The sequence below is a fragment of the Eretmochelys imbricata genome, chromosome 2 (genome assembly GCF_965152235.1).
Source record: "Eretmochelys imbricata isolate rEreImb1 chromosome 2, rEreImb1.hap1, whole genome shotgun sequence".
In the NCBI taxonomy this organism is placed as follows: Eukaryota; Metazoa; Chordata; order Testudines; family Cheloniidae; genus Eretmochelys; species Eretmochelys imbricata.
This window is the reverse complement of record NC_135573.1, coordinates 235,569,048-235,590,736: the sequence shown is the minus strand read 5'-3', so window position 1 is coordinate 235,590,736 and position 21,689 is coordinate 235,569,048. Positions and strand designations below refer to the sequence as shown.

General features: G+C 40.9%; 1 protein-coding gene across 7 annotated transcripts in view; it reads right to left on the bottom strand.

Moving 5' to 3' along the window:
- Positions 1–21,689, bottom strand: part of GAD2 (glutamate decarboxylase 2) — a 54,947-nt gene that overhangs the window by 17,382 nt on the left and 15,876 nt on the right. For 6 of the 7 annotated variants that reach the window (XM_077808221.1, XM_077808222.1, XM_077808224.1 and 3 more), the window contains 4 exons: positions 9,504–9,583; positions 4,984–5,038; positions 3,122–3,238; positions 1,566–1,630 (listed from right to left, as the gene is read on the bottom strand). In XM_077808221.1, the coding sequence (XP_077664347.1) occupies positions 1,566–1,630; positions 3,122–3,238; positions 4,984–5,038; positions 9,504–9,583 (317 nt within the window). The remainder of the gene's footprint in view (positions 1–1,565; positions 1,631–3,121; positions 3,239–4,983; positions 5,039–9,503; positions 9,584–21,689) is intronic. The other variant, XM_077808228.1, reaches the window with a different exon arrangement.

Here is a 21,689-nt window from a genome sequence, read left to right as displayed (position 1 = left end):
TATCCTGATAAGCAGCAGGAGCAGGTATTTCAACATCCTGGATGTTTTGAAGTATATCCTGCTTATGCATAGTGTGCATGTATTCAGTGATAAGACAGTTTTTTTTAACAAAAACGTGTCTAGCTTTTTAAAGTCCTTTTTGAGTTCTAAAGGCTTTTAAGTGATCAGTTGGAGAGGACGTCACTGGCTGCTTTCTGAATTCAAGATAAAAACAATTTTTAGAAGTGTTATATGCTCGTGTATCTGAGAGAAGGGGATTGGGCCCTCATAGAGAGACATGAATACAGAGTCTTCAGGAGAAGAATGGAAGGAAAATATCATGGAGCCAGTAAGAGGATCATGGGAATTGAGTGAAACCAAAGGCATGAAGACAGAGAAGAAGGAAGTTGGGAGTAGTGCAATTTAACTGGCAGGGAGTTGTGGTTTTGCTAGAAGTTGGAAAGAAGTAGGATGGGAATAATATCCTAATCTTAACCAACAGAAGCTTTTAAAAAGTTTCTAGACAAAGTACTTGCTCAGAAGTTCATTCAAGCTTATTCTTTATTGCTACTGAACTGGTTCAGCATTTCTCTGTGTATTATAGATGCATTCCTCAAGGGTGGAATTCAAAACCTTGTATCCTTAAACATCAGCATTTTCAAGATGCAGCACAAGGATTTACTTCCATGAGGCATATTCAAACAGTGCAGAAATCTGAGCTGTTGCACATATGAGCTGAGTTTTGCAACTACAGAAATGTGGAGAATAGAAGAAGCTATGAATTTGGATGCGTAAATTAAATATTCCTAGCAAGAGTAGGCATGACAACTCTTCTGATGATAAAATTCTAGCTAGAACCCATTGCAATACAATCCAGTGTACTAGGACATTGCATAAAAACGTAGAGTTATATTGTCATGGCATTGTGACATTCTGATATTTCATAGGGATTTGAGGATTTATAAATGATCTCAAAAAGAAAAGGAGTACTTGTGGCACCTTAGAGACTAACCAATTTATTTGAGCATGAGCTTTCGTGAGCTACAGCTCACTTCATGAAGTGATGAAGTGAGCTGTAGCTCACGAAAGCTCATGCTCAAATAAATTGGTTAGTCTCTAAGGTGCCACAAGTACTCCTTTTCTTTTTGCGAATACAGACTAACACGGCTGTTACTCTGAAATAAATGATCTCAGACAATCTGGTAACCCCATTGCAAGGTCTCCAAGGTTCAGTTCTTTTGGAAATGCAGTTGCTGGTTCTTTTTGGATAGGTTCATACAGAGAATCACACAATGACCATTCTGGAGCTCAGAATCAGTTTCAAAGGGGTGAATCACAAATAGGAGTTATACATTATCTGAACAAGAAAACAAAGTCACATCACAAGTTTTTAATCACACATCTTATTGAATAAAGGAACTTGGCAATGTTATTTCAGTTGAGAGAGGACAGCTTAAAAGATTGCTTCATGTTATATATTGGACATTAAATTATAATAATGAACAGGACTGGTTGATTTTTATTTATAGACATTTCTGTGGTAATCACAACTATACTGGAGCATTTAACTCGTTAATAAATCATACCTTTCAACACCATTTAATTTCCATTTATGTTTCCTAGACATCAGCAGCCCGCCACCCCATGCTGCCTGAAAGACAAGATACATAATCTTAAAAACAGATAGTTTTGTATTTTTCTGGTGTTTGCATCAATGTGTTCGATCAATTTTATGTCTGATCCTTTGCTTTCTGAACCCATATATCTCTAAACACCTCAGATGGAGCTACGGTTTAGGGCCCGGATAATAAACTATACTAATGGTTTTCATCTCTCTCTCCTGTGGTTTCTTTCAGGAGGCTGTGACTGGAGTTGCATAGGCCAGGGCCTATGTGTCAACCTTTATCACTGTCCAGCCCACCTAATTCCTCCTTCAGCATGGCATATATGACAGCTGTATGCTAGGCCAGCCCCAATCTGGCCTGCTGGGGAGACAAGAGGTGACTAGAGACACACACAAGGGTAAGTTGGCCTTTTCCCTTTTTGTGACAGTGGTGTTGATAGAGTGGGATGGCAGCCCAGCTGGAGAGATGGGTTTTGCATCTGAGTTCAAACCACTAATGTTTCCTCCAACCTCCTCCCCCCCACCCTCTTTTTTCCTGCAGAGCTCTTGGATCGGAGAGATCGTCTTCCAGCATGGGCAGGAGAATGAGGCACAGTGAGGACCTCAATAAGTAAGCTAATGTTAGCAAAGCAATTTGGCAAGACAGTCTAGCAGATGCCTTAGGGACCTCACAGTTTTAGTAGTCTGGGGCAGTTACAGCATTAACTGACTGCAAGTTTAGAAACAACTAACTGCCTTTTCCTTGCTTGTTTATTTTTAGGGCTGGCTGGAAAACAGCAATTCTGTTTCATGAAAAATTTCAAGATTTTTATTCATTCCAAAGCAAAACAAAAATGAGATCTTTAGACATTTTTTGCAAAGAACCCGCAAGAGGCTCCCCACCCCAGAATAGCTGAAATAGACAGAGTAGGGACTTGCAGCCATGTCTCTCCCATCCTGGGTGAGTACACTAACCAGCGGGCTATCCTGGGGGGAGGTTTCTCAATTTCTTTCCATACCCCTCCCCCAAATTCCATTTTGGATTTGAGAAAGCCTCCAGACAATATTTTCATGGATACCAGTGCGTTTCTGTGAAACATTTTGGCTACAACCCTATGAAATTTTTGGACAGAAAAAAAATGTCAAAGATTTCTCAACCAGCTTGATTTATTTTACATCTGCCACAGAAGATGGGTCTGTATGAGGTATGTTATTTTCTCCTAATTATGATGTCTAGAGATACAGAGGCTGAGGCCAGGATTTTCAAACTAGGATTCCTAAAGTGAGTCATTTAAATGCATGTTTAGACAGCTAAAAGTGGCCTGATTTTCAAAGGTGCAGAGCACCCACAGCTCTCAGCGACCTCACCAGGAGTTCCAGGTGCCCAGATCAAAGGAGGGGAGAATTAGGCCCTAGCTCATTAGCTTTCATTAGAGGACTTAGTATGTTATCATCTGTGGAAAATGACACTGTATATGGATGGATGAATTCATGTTGGCACACTCTATAATCCAGTCCCTAGAGCAATACAATACTTACATCCACGTGCATCCAGATTTTGTATTTCTTGCAGATGTCTGCAATAGCTAGGAGTGGATCAAATGCACCATACACTGTAGTTCCTGCAGTGGCACTAACTAGGAAAGGAACAAATCCCTACAAAAAGAAGAGAAATATTCATCAGCAAGAGAATATTATATGTCAAACAGAGAAGCCCCCCGGAATCTGCAGTAGCTCTATTTTCTTCCAATAGTCAGGCCATAGTGTAAGGAAAACTTTAATTGCAGCAGCCACTGTGTTAATCCTGAATGAATACACAAGTGTCTCCCAGGTGACAAACCTGCTTTGTGTGGCCAGGCAAAGGAAGGTGCCATTTTTTTTTTTTTTTTTTTTTGCTTTTCTCATTTTAGATGTTCTTGATGCCCACATAAATTTGTTAGTCTCTAAGGTGCCACAAGTACTCCTCGGTTTTTTTGCTGGTACAGACTAACACGACTACCACTCTGAAACTTGATATTACAGTTTCTGCCTTTAGGTGGCAGCAAACTTCCAAGGCCAACACTGTGCCATTTATGTAAAGATACTTTAGCTGTAAAAGCTTCAGAATGAACATTTCCACATCTATCGGTGTGTTTGACGTAAAACATGGAAACTCTGTTATGACATGTAGGACAAACAAAACCATCTTTATGCATCGTTGAACAAGAAATCTTTTGGGCAAATTTGAAGTAGCCTATATTATGCTTTATATTAATGTTGCATTCAGCACATGCTAGATTCTGTGCAACATATAGGAAGGCACATTCCCTACCCCAAGAGTCTAGGTTGTAAGGTCCTGATCCTGCAAAGGTTTATGCTTACTCTCTACTTTTAGCACATGAGCAGTTCCTCTGAAACCATTGGAACGACTCAAAATGTGTAAAGTTAAGCAAGTGCCTAAGACTTTGCAAGATTGGTGTCTAAAATACATATATGAAAAAATTACATAAAAATACAGGTTTCTTAACATGTAATGAGCAACTGATATTTCTTAAAAGGCATGAACTTCCCCCCTGCAAAATAGGATATATGCTTAGTAGGTTTTTGGATGAATGTTTTGTTTTTTGGTTTAGTTTCCCCTACCCCATGTAGTGTGACCAGACAGCAAGTGTGAAAAATCGGGACGGGGGTAGGGGGTAATCGGAGCCTATATAAGAAAAAGACTCAAAAATCAGGACTGTCCCTATAAAATCGGGACATCTGGTCGCCCTAATCCCATGGTTTATTTTAGGCAAAGCAAGTTTTACAAAGACCAGTTTTTCTTGTGAATTATGAACTCTGTGTTTTTAAATTATTATTATACAGCAACTGTTGCCATAGCCACCACATTAAAATAAGATATATATTATAATATCATATTTAAGCTTTTAAAAGGGCCTTTTAAAAGGGCACACATATAAACTGTACCTTGGAGAATATATTTAGTTCTTTTGAATGAACTCTTCTTGATTTTGTGACTTCGATAAGATTATTTTCAGTTTATTAAAAAAACCCTTCAATCCCAAAACATCTTTTCATTTTGAGCTAACATTCAGCTACTGATTGTATTGCAGACTGAGGCGGTCTAAATCAGGAGAAGATTACACTATATAGCATAAAAGGAAGACAAATGCCTTGCAAAGACCATGAAACATCTTTAAACACATCTTTTATTCAACATCTCTAACCTTCCTCATTATATTGTTGTGTTTCAGATAATCATGGTATAATTCCATGCTCTTCTGCAAGGGAACATAACATAAGATTAGCTCAAATCTCCTCTTAAAACACACCAATCAAATTGACCAAAATGCCACTTGTTTCCTATGCATGGAAGTGGGAAACCCTGCACCATTTCTGAGGGCACCTGGTAATAGACTTACTTTTTGTTTGGCTTCAATAATTCTTCTTTCAAGGTCTGATGGGATCATTTTCCCTCTGCAGAAAGGATAATGTCATATTAAGGTTCCAGTTTTGAAATCAGCCCCTTTCTATCAGTTTTCCACTTAAATAATCCCAGATAGGGAAGAAATTGACGCCTCTGCACCATTTAAGCTCTCAAAGTAGGCACTTAAATGGTGCCTAGTCCCTGACCTGGCCTTCAGCACAATGCTGAAATTCACTTTAGTTAGTCAGCTGGCACCAGTGCGGTAACAGTAGTGGGGAAAAGTCACCTTCATGCAGAAAGCCCAGTGTTCAGGACCATGCTGAAGCCCCACTTAGTGCTATATTAAAAGGCAAATCCTGCCTCATGGAGCTTCAGGTTCCAGTGTGCCTCTGTAGCCCCATTGAGAAGATCCTGGATGTCCTGCAGGGGATTCCCAACTCTGTGGCTGCCATTGGTTGCTGTGTGGCAACCCAACCGGGCCCCCTGCCCAAGCGATGGAGTCTGCGACTCCACCTCCCAAGGGCTTTGAGGATCATATCCAGGGGGCTATGCACTTGCACAGAGAATCCTCGAATCAACTGCATGGCCCCAAGCCATGAGATCAGCTGATTGCTCCAAAATTAAACTGTTGGGGTGGGAGAGGGAAGTCTTCTGCCTGCTCAGAGCAGCTGGGTCCCTTTCCATTACTTCTCCACACCCACAGGAGAACACAAACTTTTATTTGCAATGCAGAACGAAACAAAGCAGGCCAAATTCATCCTCGATGTAACTCCAGTGGAGCAACACTAGGGATGAATTTGCCTCAGAGCGACTGCTCCATAGATTGATCTGGTTACCTTCCTACTAGCTTTGAGAAGGGCATGAAAAGAAGCAGCTGGTCTGGGCTAAAAGAAAGTACATCTTCAAATCCTTCAAATTTAGTGTACATGATATTTGCAGTAGATTTAGTATGAGCCATTCACCTGAGATTCAGGCTCAATGGTATAAACCTCTCAGGCCAATTTGGAAAGTCTTTTAAATTCATTAGGCTCATGATGAAAACATTATTCATGTTTACTTATTGAGATCTGGGGTTTTGGTTGTTTTAGCTGAGGGTCAGACTATCCATGGAGAGAAAAAATCCATAAAATCGTCAGCATTACCAAAATTTTTGGTAAGTTCTTCATTAACTTTGATTAATCACTGGGCACTTATAAGATGAGGCCTACTTCAAGGACCTTTTCAGTCTATAGTAGAAATGGTAAAAACAATTTCATTGAAAGAAATGGATATGTCAAAAATAAATATTTTCATGGAAAAAAATGTAATGAAATGTTTCTGTTTTTTGTCTAAAAATAAAAATTAACTCTTGGTTTCTAACCAAAACCCAGAATATTTTACCAAAAATAATGTTAGAAAACCAACACTTTGCTGGGTTTTGGTTTCATTTACATCAGAAACATTCAGGGGAATAAAAAAATGAAACAAAAAGAAAAGGAGTACTAGTGGCTCAAATAAATTGGTTAGTCTCTAAGGTGCCACAAGTACTCCTTTTCTTTTTGCGAATACAGACTAACACGGCTGTTACTCTGAAAAAAATGAAAATGTCTTAATTTTCAGCAAAAAAAGTTTGGTATTTTTTTATCACTTTTTTGATCACTTAATTATGCAGAACACCCAACAAAGTTAAGAGTTTGACCCAGAAAGAGGCTTTTGGTAGAGATGGGCTTGGGCAGCTTTGCTTTGGCAAAAGATCATGATATTTTGCTTTGCAAATGAAAAAAGCTGAACTCGACCCTAGTTTTGTTTTGGGATACCAAGCCAGTACAGAATATTGAACCCCAGGGGTTCTCAAACTTCATTGAACCACGACCCCCTTCTGACAACAAAAATTATGACATGACCCCTGGAGGCAGGACCGAAGCCTGAACCTGCCTGATCCCTGCCAGCCCAGATGGGGCAGGAGGGCGTGAGGGGCAAAGCCAAAGCCCCACTGCCCCAGGGGAGGAAGGCAAAGCTGAAGCCCAAGGGCTTCAGCCCCAGACAGAGGGTCTGTAATCTCAGCCCCATTGCCCAAGGATGAAGCCCCTGGGCTTTGGCTTCGGCCCCTGGCCCAGCAAGTCTAAGACAGCCCTGGCGACCCCATTAAAATGGGGTCGCGACCCACTTTGGGGTCCCAACCCACAGTTTGAGAACCGCTGTTCTACCCATTCCAAAATTCCCTTGCTTATTTGTTATGGCGTCAGACAAAAATAATATTTTCCTCTTCCTCTTAAAACTGCTATTAGGACCATAAGGGGAATAAAATAAAAAGAAACTAAAATCCAGACTTGGAATTTCTGCTCTGAATAAAGTATAATAGCTGCTGTTTACCAGCCTTCAGCATTGCCAAAATACACAGTGAGGTACACAGTTACGGAGACCTCAGTACTGTCAAAATTCATATAAGCTAGTGATTAGCTAGCCCCCAGGAGACCCAAACACACACAGGACTGTACAATAAAATCATCTGCAAGCATTGTCAAAATTCACATAGGAACAGGCAGTAAATCACCCCCCAATACAGCCAAAATATATGGTGGAGCATGCAAAAAAGTCCCCCCCCAGAGGCAAAATACAGCAGGAGCCCAGCAAGACAATCTATAGCATTGCCAACCTACATATAAGAGCATGGAGTAAACCAGAGGCTCCCATTACCAATCCACACAAATGGGCAATAGGAGCATGTGGAAGACCAGCCCCCAGCATTAGCAAAAATGCATTTTTGCTTCTTTTGGGTGGGCTGCCTGCCTGCATGATCTTATAGATTAAAAAACAGGGTCAACCAGCTCCAATACAACAAGAATACAGGCAAATTCGACTGAGTGTTGCTCAGGATGGGATCTGGTGGGCGTAGGCTAGATAAGCATCCAAAAGCTCAGATGGACCCGCAGCCCATACAATCCAAACCCTTCCTTCACAAGAGGCACAAGATCATCCCAAAACTCCTGCCTCGTGTATTTTGGGAGAAGGCCTGGTGGCCTGCTATGTTCCTTTGGCAGCTTCCGGGAATGGATGAGAAACATCCAGTAACTCTGCCATTTTCTTTAAGAAGACCAGTTTAAAGTATTGAATTACCTAGAATCTGCATAGAATTCATACAAGATGGGCCAGATTCTGAACCCAGTTACTTGAATCTGGTCTATAGTGTCTAGAAAAAGCAAAGGTGTCATTATGAAGTGCTGGTGCATCAGGTGTTTTTTGCTCATTGTTCATACAGTCTTTAATTCTTCTGCAAAGAGTTCTCAACTTTGAGACTAGGGAGATGAGATTATGAATTAGTAGTCTGCGATTACTATTCTAAATTGCTTAAATGGTTTTCTTTTGATGAGAAGATCAGAACATTTTGATTTAGTCAGGCCTTCCATTTAATCTGGAGCCGTAACTATTCAGTAGATTATAACAATCATATTCAGTAGCTCCTAATGAAAGGCAATTTTTATTGAGAAACTCTCTGTAGGACTGGTGAGAAATTTTCCATCAAAGTTTTTTTTTCCACAATCAGAAAATGCAAGTTCCACAAGAACAGAAATTTCCGTGATAAAATTTTGATTTTTGCCAGAATTTCAGTTGTCTGTCAGGAAATTTGGTTTGTTCAGCTGAATCAAAATGTTGTGTATGGGCCCATTTGATATTATTCTGGGTCCACCGAAGGTGGTGTATTGTCTCATAGGAACTGAAGTTTGAGAGCCTTATGTCCTCATTCTCCTCCTTGGGCTGGGCGCCCTGGCAGGGTTACAGCTCCCATGATACACCACAGTTGTCTCCTGTGGCTTTACTGCCATGGTGCTTTATGAGAAATGTGGTCCAGCCAGGAAACCTAACTCATAAATGAAAATGGGGGCACGAGAGCCACCGAATTATAATTCCTGTGAGTTACTGATGGATATATGCTAGTTCCATGTTGAACTGAGTTGAAATAAGACATTTCAGCTCAATTGGACAAACTGAAATAAAATATTTCTATTTGAGGATATAGAAATATTTAAGTTTGAGCAAACCAAAGTGTTTCTCTTTTTCTGAATCAGAATTTTAGGGGACTTTCCATTCCATAGAAAACAAATATTAAAATGTTTCCTGTGGAATGAAAATTCTAGTTTTCAATCAGCTCTAGCTATCAGTTGTTGTAGAAACTGTGATCAAAGGGCCAGTAGAAGTATAAGGGGCCTACCATAATCAAACATTGGCCCTGCCCCCTGACCTGCCAGGCCCTGCCCACCTGTCACCTTAAGATCCACCCCCCTGAGGTATTACTTCCGAGAGCAAGACAGACACATGGCTGGCTCCAGTCATGATTGATTTGATTGATAGTAGTCCACTTACACTACTGCCAGTTCTTCAGTTGGTATAAATTAGTTTAAATCTACTGAAGTTAGCGCTATGCTGATTTACACGAGCTGATGATCTGGCCCTACATGCTTTCTCTGTATTCAGCCGTTGTTTGTCCCCTCTCTTAGTGTGGCATTGTAAGGAGGTATGTATGGAATCTGTACTTACCTTTCGTCACATCTAATCAGAATCACACTATCTGTGCCAATCCCCAAGGCTGCAGCTCCCTTCTTCACAGAAAAGTGACTCTGAAAAAGCATATTTGTTGTTTTGTATTATTTCTAATTATTTTTATCCAATTCAATGCAAAAAAAACCCCTGCACTCTTGGAGTGTCCTTGAAAAACTAACCATAGGAGCAATCCTTTTATTCATGTAGTTTTTCAGAAACTCATCTCTGTAACTTGAAATTTCACATCAGTACTCCCTCACCATTTGGAACAAAATTAATCATTCTAAACTGATTTTACTCAAAATATTAAGAACAATACTGTAGCTGATTTCAGAGCCAAATTCTGCCCTGGATGCCAACTCACAACTTGCACTGACTTCAATGAGAGTTGCCTCTGTGCATTCCTCACTGAATTTGACTTACTGTATTTAGTCCGTTGGCTAAATGGAAGGTCAGTTCATTTAATATGTGGCATCCCAAGTAAAGTGCTTCTGTTATGTGACCACTGGCCAGATAATATCATAAGCCCAAAGAAAGACCTATAACCGAAGATAGGCAAATATATGGTGCCTGATTCTGATTTCATGACAGTGTAAATTAGTTGTGACTGCACTAGAGTAAATGGAGTTACAGAAGTGTAAGATCAAAATCAGGAATGTTATTCTCACTGCATAGGATAAAAGTGGAAGTTATATGTTAGGAAAATAGTTCAATCTAATTTCCCTCATGAGTCAGCACTTGACTCCTGAATAAATGCTTGTTTGTAATTTGGGATTACAGTTTAAGGAATTCAATCACATTTAATATAATCATTATATCAAACTGTACATCTGAGAAACTGGTTTTGATTAACCTAAAACTGATTAATGAATCTGTCTAAAGTCTTACAGTTTTAACTACAGATCATTAAACTTTTCAAAAAAGAGTAAATACAACTTTCCTAGGGGAAATCCTCCATTGAATTCATGATTAGACAAATTAGTTATGAATCTGTTTGCCAGTTGGTGTACATTAACACTTGAATATTGATGGCAGTTATGTGCATATATAACATCATGTAATCATAAGTCCCTAACACTGACTAATCAAGCAGAAGGAACATATTTGTATAGTGTACAGCAGCATTAGTGTAGGGCAAAGCATAGAAACAAGATACACTAGACTTTATCATGAAGTCATAGATGTTAGAGAAGGAAAAGACACTAGAGCGTGCAGTCCATCCCCCACCCCCACCCCCCCGACCCTCACAGGATTGCGTGTGTCCAGGGACAGACTCCAAAAGAGCATTAATCACTAGCACTGCACAAAGCAATTGCTTGACCTCAGTTGTACTGCATACAGTAGAGTGCCATACAGAAGGATTTGCATACATTGGGAAAACAGAGAGGTGATGAGAAAATTGTTTACTATGACACCCCATGCAAAGCACTTAAGCACACATACATGCTTAAGTGTTTTGCCAAACTGAGGACGAAACTGACTTAATTTAGAGGAGACAGTGGTAGGAAGGGACCCAGAGGTAATAGTTAGTAATGTCATGAAAGCAGGACTGCAGTGCCTGACTGCAGCAAGAAGTGGGGTGTTAGAATATAAGTCAGGGGAGAAATAACTCTGCCACTATGTAAAATTATCTAATGTCATTTCTCTAATTACAGCAGGAGCAGAAGTGACTATATGTAAGGTTGCACTATGGTTTCCATTTTAAACTCTTGTTTTTCAGTCACTAAGAACTTTACCATTTCAGCTGAAGTTTTTTGTGCTTAGTTTCTGACCAAAGGTAATTTTTTTTAAAAAAAATTTGAGCACAAGTGTTGTGCCCTTTTTGAGAACACGTTAAAAAAATTCTTGAGACTATTGACATATTCAGTAACAAACAGCTTGAAATCTGCTCTCATTAAGGAGAAATGCCTTTTCTGGAGAAAAGAAGTTTTGATTTGTCCAAGTTATGAATCTTTGAAGATTACATGTTGGGCATGTGCAATATATGTAGCAGGGCTTTTATCTTGATAAGCTTGTGATGTGGAAATTGGGGAGTCACCCTCTACATGTATGTGGGACTAACAGGTGGGTAAAGAAAAAAATAACGAAAACGTGTGCCCAGGGCGTAAAATTTTCCATTTTGAAAAATAAATTGTTTTCTGAATTTTAGGGCTGAACTGTGCATTCTAAATATTCTCTTAACATAGCTATTTATGGAATAATGTATGCATATGTTATATTAGGTGATCTAGTAAACTAATGAAAAAGTGCTGATTTTATTTAAATAATTGATTTTTGAAACCCTTAATTTTTTTTCTTAAAGTTACATGAATAATTATATGAGTAGTGTCTTATCAGTCATATAACTGGCAGGATTACAACAGGGATTTTCTCTTATAGGATAAATAATTTGTTTTCCTTCACTTATCAGACTCCTGAAATCAACAGGCTTTTATTAATTAGTTTGGTCTCTCTCCTCTGTCAAATGTAAGAAATTGACTCATTGGATTATACAATTGGGTAGAGAGAAGGCTTTCCTTTCCTGAAGACAATTCTAAGCAGAACAGAGATGTGTTTATTGCAAATATTTGTAAAGGATTTTATGAAAAAGATGCTGATAATACTGTGATAGAGACTAACCCACTAGGCATGCACTCGAAATGCAATCCTGCAGACCGTCATAGTTAGTCATAACAAAATCACTTTTGAACCAACAAGTACTGAAGTTACAGATGGAGTATGAAAGCAGTTCTCTAGGATGCCTTGTGTCCTGGCGCCTCAACACATCAATGCCACTCTTTGGTCAGACACAGCATTGCACAGATTCTGCTCAGACAGGCAGGGCAATCAGCCTGCCCTTCTTGTCTCAATCTCTATAGTCCTATTCCGGGGGCAGGGATGTTAATTTCTGTTCCACTGGAATGTACAGACATCCCCTATGTTTGGTAGGGATTATCTGGTCCTTGTCCTCTAGGAACCTGGAACCCCCTTTGGCTCTTATATCTCTGTTAAGAGGTAGGTAGGGGGACCCAGGCCCACCCACTCCTCTTGGTTCCAGCTCAGGGCTCTTAACCCAGGCAGGCAGGATCAGTTCTCATCAATTCTCCTGCTGTACCCTGAGCTCCTTCCTACCTCCCTCAGTTCTGTAGGCTTCTGCAGCTCAGGTCATCCCTTCTTTGGGTTGTTGTCACTCTGGGGCCACGTCTCAACTAGCTTGCTGGCAGAACCTCCTTTCTCTGGACTGCTGGCTCCTCTGGCAGCTGCCCCACTCCTCTGCTTCTCAGCTCTTTTATTCTCCCAGCTGTGAGGCTGCCATACAGAACTAGCTGGCAGTTCCTGCATTAATTCCTCGGTTGCCGGTCCACCTGGGGTCTATACAGCCCATGGCAGGCCTATATTCCTAATGATGTAATAATATTTCTTGGTTAAACTGATCGCTGAAACTTCCCCTGTGGTATGTGACTGCAATATACCAGCACTGTACACTGGTCAGCTATGCCAAAATCATGTATTAAGTTTTCCAGTCCTGCAATCTGTGCTCTAGGTCCCCAGTTCAGTAAATCATCCCTATTCAGCAAACCACTAATCATGTTCTTAAAGTTAAACATCTGTATAACTCTTATTGACTTTAATGGGACTGAAGTACATGCTTGAAGTTTAGCACATGCTTAAGTGCTTTGATGAATAGGAATGGATTTAAGCATGTGCTTACAAGTTTGGCTAAATTGGAGCCCAGGAACCAGGCATGTAAATGCTGACTTCAGTGGGAGTTGAAGGTGCTCAGTACCTCCCAAAGGCACTCAGCATCTTCCAGGATCAGGCCCCAAGTGTTCTAAGAATAGATGTTTGCATGTAATGCAACTCTATACACTGGCATGGTCTGGCTTGTCAAAACCCCAGCTGAACTGAGTTACTCAAGTCCTGCATGTTCTTTCCCACAGTTCTGTTGTCTCTTTCGTGAAAGGGTAAATGGTGTTCAATCCAATAAACATATGACAGTTCTGCTCAGCATTGTACCCCTCTCTGTCACTCTTTTTCATGCAATCCTTAATGTGCATGTTAAGAAACACACCCGAATGTTTTTTGCTAAGGTAAGTAAAGGGTGAGCTTTATTCCTGCAGATTCATGGACCCAGTCTTGATTTAGGGCTGGATTGTGGGTTCTTCAGGCACGGCTTCACGAGAGTGGAATGGTGATCAACGAGTTGCTTTCCATCCCTTGTGCAACTGCACAAGCGCACCCATAGCAGGTTCGCAGAAGCCCCTTGGAAGCAGGGAGGAGGTGATACCCTGGCTGACCAGAGGAAGCAGTTTCCTCCTTCTGCCCATGTGGCAGGAGCAGCACCAGGAAGGCTTGTTTTCACTGAGGCAGTCTCCCCAGCACCTCTCGTGAGGCAATGTCATCATGTGCACTCAAGCCATCGAGCCCTGTGAAAATGCAGCTGTGACTCCACTAAGAGGCTAAGATTGACATCATGAACCTTAGAACAAAATCCTGAGCGCAGGAAGACTCTGTTGATCTTCAGACAGATTAGAGGGGAACTGTAAGACTTCGTCAAAATACTGGTAGTTCATTAACAGTTCTCTAAAGCCAGCAATTATGTTACCAATTTAAGAAAATCATTGATTTCATCCATCCAGTTATTTACCTACACATTACATGTGTGTTATGTGAAAAGACACCTATATGTTATATAGTATAATATATCAGTTATATAGAAAAGGGCTAAAGAACTGAAGACATGGCATTCAATGTAATTCATTGGCTTTAAAGTCAATGGCATTACAGAAAGGATGAAATTGGCTCATTGTTCTACACTTGGTAAAATGGAATTGCTCCTGTAACTCTTCTATCTAGTAGAAAATAAAATCTTTCAGAATGCCATAAAAGAGGAAACATTGACTGGTGTGGATTACCACTAGGAAGAACATTAAGACCATATGCTCAAAAGCAACCCCTGGAATATAGCGAAGCCTAGCTGTCCCTTTTTCAAGGCATTGGCAGGCTGATAGCCCTGGTGAAACTGAACCTAGAGACGTGCACGCAGCTCTGGGCATCTCACTTGTCTGAAAGTTGCTTACAAATTGAAGGGACTGCAGAGATAAGGAACAAAAGTGATTCAGGGATAAATGGGGGGGGGGGGGGAATCAGTCTAGAGGTTTATGCACAAAAATGCAACTGCAATTAACACTTCTGAATCCTCATTTGTATATGCAGTTGCTCAACTTGTATATACAAATATGAGCGCACAATTGTTGTTTCATTCTTGTTGGTCTACTAGTGTTTGAAGGAACTGTTTTGAATGCTCTAATTAGAAGTGATGGGATGAAATTGAGCAAAGAGAAAGCAAGTCAGAGTATTAGGAAAACTTTCCTAACAGTGAAGACTACTGATCTACAAATCTCCCTAGGGAAGGGGTAGAAGCTTGGTCACTTGGGTAAATTAAAACTAAACTGGACAAAGCACTCAAGAATATAGTGGACAGATCAGTTTGGGGGAACAGTCCTGTTTTGACACAGGGGTGAACAAGATAACCAAAAGGTTAAACATATTTAGCTGGCGGGGGCCAAGAGGAGTTGGTGAGAAATTAAGTCTCATTATGTTAGCACTGGGTTAGAGTGTTGCTGGGTTCTGTGTGGCAATGAAGGGAAGAGGAAGTGAGCCCCACCCCTATCCCTGTGGCAGTGCAGAAGCTATCCAGATCTTGGATTCTGTCATGGGCTGGGGAGAGCAGGGGCTGAATGCCTATACACCCCTCTGAGAAAATATGAGTTAGGAAGGTGGTGAAGAGAGATTGGAAGTAGGCACAGCCATGCTCCTTACATGCTGGGCAGTGGAGCTGGACATGAGGTGAGGGAGTGTGCTGTATCCGGTAATGGGCTGACAAAGCACACTGCCCACTTTCGTGTGACACCCCATTAACAGGAAGAAAAGCCCTGCCTTCCAGAAAGTGTATGGAGGGCAACAAAGATAACCCTGAAGAATTGAGGTTACAAGGAAAAACTGAGGAAGCTGAAGTTATTTCTCACAGGTGACATTCTTTGAGATAGCTTAGCAAGGGATTCCAGATGTATGAGATACTTATGTTTTATGCCAGCAAGGGATTACAGCTGAGTGAAGAAGGGTTCAAGAGAAACCTAGATTTGTTTTTTGAAAGGGAAGTGTTTTAAATGTAATGCTGAAAAGCAGGAAGGGTAGAGTACTGTTAACGCCAACTTATTAGGGTAGATTATTACCCAACATAAAATGGACATGTTAAGCTAGGAGATTCTTTCCTCTTTCTAAAATTTCTTAGGGTGTTTGGAATAACTTTGTTTGTCTCCATCATCCTTTGTGCCCCCTTTTTTTTATATTGAACTTTGTAGTGTGGGAAGCACAATAAAAATTTATTACGGGGCCGTTAATGAGAGAATCAGGCCTTTCCAAAAAATGAAGAATTGAAATCATTCTGCTAATTAGATTTAAAGGTTCATTAACAATTTCGGTGACACTGAAATATATGGCGACCTATTCTTATCTTACATGATCCCTGCTGTAATATATAGATGATTATGACATTCAATCTTCTGCATATTTTATGGCTTAATAAATCATCATCTCCTAATTAGGGATGTCTGAAACTGAAGAAGAAAAAAAACTTATAATGTTGTGATCCCCAATGCCCATGTCTATTCTGGTCAGGGGGAAATTCATAAATAAGCTTTGTGAAGGGAATTAACTGGGTGGGGAATTATCTCCCAAACTCTGGGCAGGCTGAACAGCCTATCAGATAGAAGAGTGTCAGTTGACCCTCCAAGACAAAAAAAAGGAGTACTAGTGGCACCTTAGAGGCACCTCTGTGATCTCTATGTAGAGACTCTGGAACATGGCTCCTGTGTAAGTGTGGGGTCTCGTCCCCTACAATTTCTCCACATTAGCCTATTTAATGGAGACATCCTCCATGGCACAAAGGGTACGAAGAAGCTTCCCTTTGCAGTTCCACCCAGGGTTTAAATGGTGTGGAGGGCCTTATGTGGACTCTCTGCACCAGAGTGACTCACTGTAAATGTCTAATAGCAAAAGGTAGCATTTATTGCAATTCTCTATCAAAATGGAATCCTCCCAGGGTATGTGCATGCTGGTTATAGTCACATAAATGTTCTAAACACACTGAAGTAAGATATGTGTCTTTGTGTGGTGTTATATTTGCTGCTGCTAGAAGGTTAGCAGGTATTTTGTTAATGTTAGGGGAGGATAAGTTATCATAATTCTATGCCTCTCCCTGACATGCAAATATTTCTACCTTTTACATTTCAAATAATGTATCTGCACAAAGCCTTCCTCATGCAATGAAGTCCAAGGCCAACACCTGGTTTTCTTTGGTTTATTTGTGGAATGCTCCAAGGAGAAATTGTACAGGTCTGAAAATGAAACCAAGCAATCAAAGCTGGAGCTGTTGGCAGGAAGGCCCCAATCCTGCAATCTGATCTGAGTATGAGTGGACTCCTATGTCCATATGGAGCCCCGTTTACTTCAGTTGGACTCTGTGCTGGTATACGATGTAAATACATTGATTTAAATGGAGTTATTCCTCAATCAAGCCCACCAATTTTTCGAATCCTTATGTATGAGGTAATCAAAAAAGAAACGGCAATCAGAGCGTTAAAAATGATCTTAATTTCTATGTTGGGAAGAAAGCTACTTTTCTCTAGATGATGGAAAACACAACCTCTGCCCGCTTCCTCTGCATGGTTAGAGGAATAAGTACTCTGCCATGCATTTAGTGGAGAAACTATCCCGGTTAGGAATAACTTCATACTGTATGGCACCAAATGAAAACCCTAGTCTCCAGTATCCTCAAATCTCTCCCTAAAAACACCATCATGTACGTGTTACCTCTGGGAGCCTTATCTGTGGAGCAGGGCCTGGAAAACTATCTCCTAGGGAGAGCTGGCTGAAGAACAATAATTCCATTTCATGACAGTATTTGAGATTTGGAAATTTGTTTTCATTACACTGGAACAAAACCAAAACTTTAGAATGTTTTTGTGAAACAAAATTGTATCAAAATGTCCATTTTTGGATCAAAAAGGTTGATTCCTTCCTCTCTGGAAGTGACCATTTTGCACCCCAGAAACTTACTGGCAAAAGCTTTGAATTGCTAGGATGCTGCCAAGTGTTTCAGCTTTGACAAAGCATCATTTATCAGCCAAAAAAGCATTGAGGAGAAAATGTTTTGAACAACTCCACCCCTATGGTTTTCATTACAGTGCCAACTTTGGTCCTCATTACAATTAATGGATGTAATCAGAGCTATAACCCCCTGCACTGCTCCCAAGCATGTGACAGGAAATTCTGTGACTCCCACAAACCTACAAATTTGACTATTGGAGCACGAGGTGACCTCTGCCCCCATGCAGAAGTGCTGGTGGGTGGTGGAGGAAGGGAAGGAGATTGACCGCCTCTAAAATCAGCAGATCTACATGGATCTGAAGGATGTGCAGAAGCCAGGGATATTCTGGAGGCCCTGGGCCTCCACACTGGCTCCCAGCCTCCCGCTGACTCCTTCCGGGCCCCTGGGCCATGTTGCCAGTCATTACTCTAGCTGCCATTTTTCTTTGAGTCCTTCTTGGGCAGAGTGGAATGGGGCAGCGGGTAAGTTGACACTTAGCACTATCTTACCCTCCAAACTCCTGCAGGCTTGGAGGAGAGGAGATGACGTGGAGGCAGTACTCTTCTTCTGTCACCCATGCCCAGACACGGCTGCTTTTTATCCCTGGAACCCTAGGAGGAGACCCTATAGCCCTTAATTAATCTCAAGCCCACAGATTAAGTGAAAGCCTTTTAGGGCCTAAACTTGCAGTCCTTGAGGATCCCTAAGGTTTTGGGGTTTGCAAGAAATGCAGGCTCAGACCCTAGGCCATGCATTCCTCCGCGAGCTGACTCAGCAAATAATCTAGCTGGATTTCATACCCTTCTGAAATCTGAGTTTGCATTATGTGGAACAAAGAAGGATATTTACTTACATACTCTTAAATCATTGTAATGGCTGAGAGCCTGGGATTGATCTCACTTTATATTAGTGTAATTCCACTGAAATCAATGGAACAAACGTGGTGTGAAGCCAATGTGAATGAGCTTAGAACAATCCATAGGTGTTTATCTCTAGCGTCTCTTTTCTTTATCCTTCTACTATTTGGTTGAATAAGGGGAAATACCATTAACCTAGTTTTTTTCACTGTAACTTTTTATTTTTGTATTTAGAGCCCAGTGATTTTCAGATCAAAAGTTTTGCATTTAAACACGTGTAACTGAAAAAGGAATCTGGCCCAAAGTTACAGTATAAGGTGCAACTGCGAAGCTATATGGACAAATACGGTGCAAAATACTGTTCTCAGTTTGCATCATATATGTAACAATTTGCTTTGGAGTGTGCACAAATATACACCTGGGACCAGATCTACAGGACCAGGCATTTGATGTCAACTTCAGCTTAGCGGGGGTGCGGGGGAACAACACACACCTGATCCTGAGGTGACAGTCCAGTCCCAAGAAGCAATTTATAGAAACCATAGGGCTGCTCTAAGTTGTGCCAAATGCCAGGGTCCCCAGGGGATTGTTCTGGCACATGGGAATTGATGCACCACAAAGGTGTTTTGGGCATCCCCACTTTCCTTGGCCTATGCAATGCTCCCTACAGTACGTAAGCAAACACCTTAGCTAAACACTTAAAGCAGTGTTCAGTCTGCTTTTCATTGCCAGAACAGCACAAAGCAGACATAACAGAACCAAGGAAGTGGCTCTAAGTCTTGGACTTTCATTGGGTTTGCAAAGTTATATAAAAATGGAATATAATGGGTGACATCCAGGATTTTTACCTATGAAGGATCCATTTACAAGGTCTCCTCTCTCTTACACCAGACTCAAACCAACATCATTGACTTGAAGGGAGTTACTCCACATCTAGTGCAAATGAGATCAGCATTTGGCTCTAGAAAGCTGTGCCAGTAAATATATAACATTAAATTTAACCCTGGTGTAAGCAAGTGCATCTTAATAGAGCTACTCCAGGGCTGAATTTGACCCATAAAGTTGTAGGTTAGCTATAGCAGTGTCCTAAATGGTGGGATGGAATAGAAGTGATGCAGAGTCAAAGGTATGTCATAATATTGTACAGAATACAAAGGGTCTTCTAACTGAAGCATACACTAGATGGCTGAATATTCATTGGCTCAAGGTGCCAGACTGTGATTTCAGTGTAAACCTGGAGTAACTCCATTAATGTAACGATGGAGGTATTCCAAATTTATGTTGGTGAAAATGAGAACTGACTCCCACGGCTTGTGCTGATATTATTGTCTTGGATTTGCCCCTGTTGGATTTTTACTTTTCCAGACACACCATCTTTATTCACCTAAAGATATACAGCAATTTTATACCTGGGTTTACTATTCCATCATAAACACAAATAGAGGGGCAGAGTGTGTGGAATGCTTGCCCTGTAGCAACACTGCTTGGTAATGGCATGTTGCTGAATCAGAAAGAAGTTAACGTCAGGTTGAATTGTATTACATGGACAAGGTGGCCAGTTGGGTGTGCTAACTGACATCCAAAAATCCCCGAGTCTGTTCTGATTCTGAACAACACTTCTATTCTAAATAGGATTATGCCGCTGGGACTATGACATTTCTGGAACCGTTTCTATTATACTTTAAAATAAATAAATAAAGCACCCAAACCTGCAAGTTTTGTGTAATGAACTAAGGGTTAGAGGACTCAAATAACTCAGTTTCATCAAGCAATATCGTAAAAGGCATACTACTGGATATTTTGTGGGAAACTATAGTTCACAGGGTAGTTTGATCCCTGGAAACTGGGATTCTGCATTGTTATCTGTGGTTTTGCAGCTGTTTTGTGGAAGGGGCAATAACTGTAATTTAAGACCATTTAATAATATAACTATCAGCTCTCAGGGATTATATTACATACTGTGGCCTTGACAACACACTTGACTTTGGAATACATTTTAGTCACTTTAAGTAGCAATATTCCTGCCCCTTAGCATGAAAACTCAATGATGTTAAGGCTCATTTCATTATTTTGAGACTGATAGTAAGATTTGATTAATTGTTTACTGTTCCAGTTCTATGAAATATTGTTAGATTACATAGTGACCAGAGGGAATTATTATTTTAAACAACCTTGTTTGTAAGAATTTGCTGGGTTCCTGGTTTTCTATTGATTATGTATCCATTGCCGCATGGCCTTTTTGGATAGTCATTATTATTTTATGGATTATTTTTCTCTCTGATTGCTGTGGGGCCAAATTCTTAGCCCAGCTGCTCTGCTGTATAGAGCCTGCAGGACCATCTAGTCTCTGCAGACATGGGAGCAAACACAGATCCTGAAAGGGACCTTCCCTGCAGACATCCATGTAGCAGCTTTGAGGCCACTTAACCCTTTGTCCTTCCCAACGGTGGACACCCCAAATTTGACTGTTCACATTGCCACATATGGCACTGATGTCTTTGAGGATGAGGCCTGGGGAGGCACTGAGCATGTGCAGCGCCCCTGCTGATGCCCTCGGCTTAAAGCAGTCACTTGGAGGGAAATCTAGAGGGGGAGCATGACCTGTCTTCTCTTTCCACCCTCTTCTCCTACATGGGGAGGTTAATACAGCGCTAAAGCCAAGAAAATTCCACCATGGGGAGAGACAGGAGTGGGAAACTCACTACTTCTCCCACCCATGGGGCAGTTGTGGTTTTTTCCCCTCACCCATCCCATGTGTGAAGCCACCTCCCCTCATCCTAGCACTGGTCAGCTCAGTGCACAGCCAGTTTATGCAAGTGCCTAGGGCATATGCATCCCTTATTGCCAAAGAAGCTGGACTCAGGGTTTGGTTCATGCTGATAAATCAATGGTAAACTCAGCCTATCCCCCATGTTCAGCAGCAAGCATAGATCTGATATTTATTCTACTGCATGTATGGCATTTAAATATCACTGTCTTCATGTATGTTATCACATTGTTATTAAATTATAGTAGGAACAGTGTCAGTTACTGATGTTTGGATTTACAGAGACTTGCTATTTCTGTTAGAGCAATATAAACAGAGAAATCACTGCCAGAGTGTTATAGAGCCTGATTCTGAGCTCAGTCACACTGGATTTCACAGTAAAATTTACACTGATATAAGTGAAAGCCAGAAAGACACAGTGATTTATA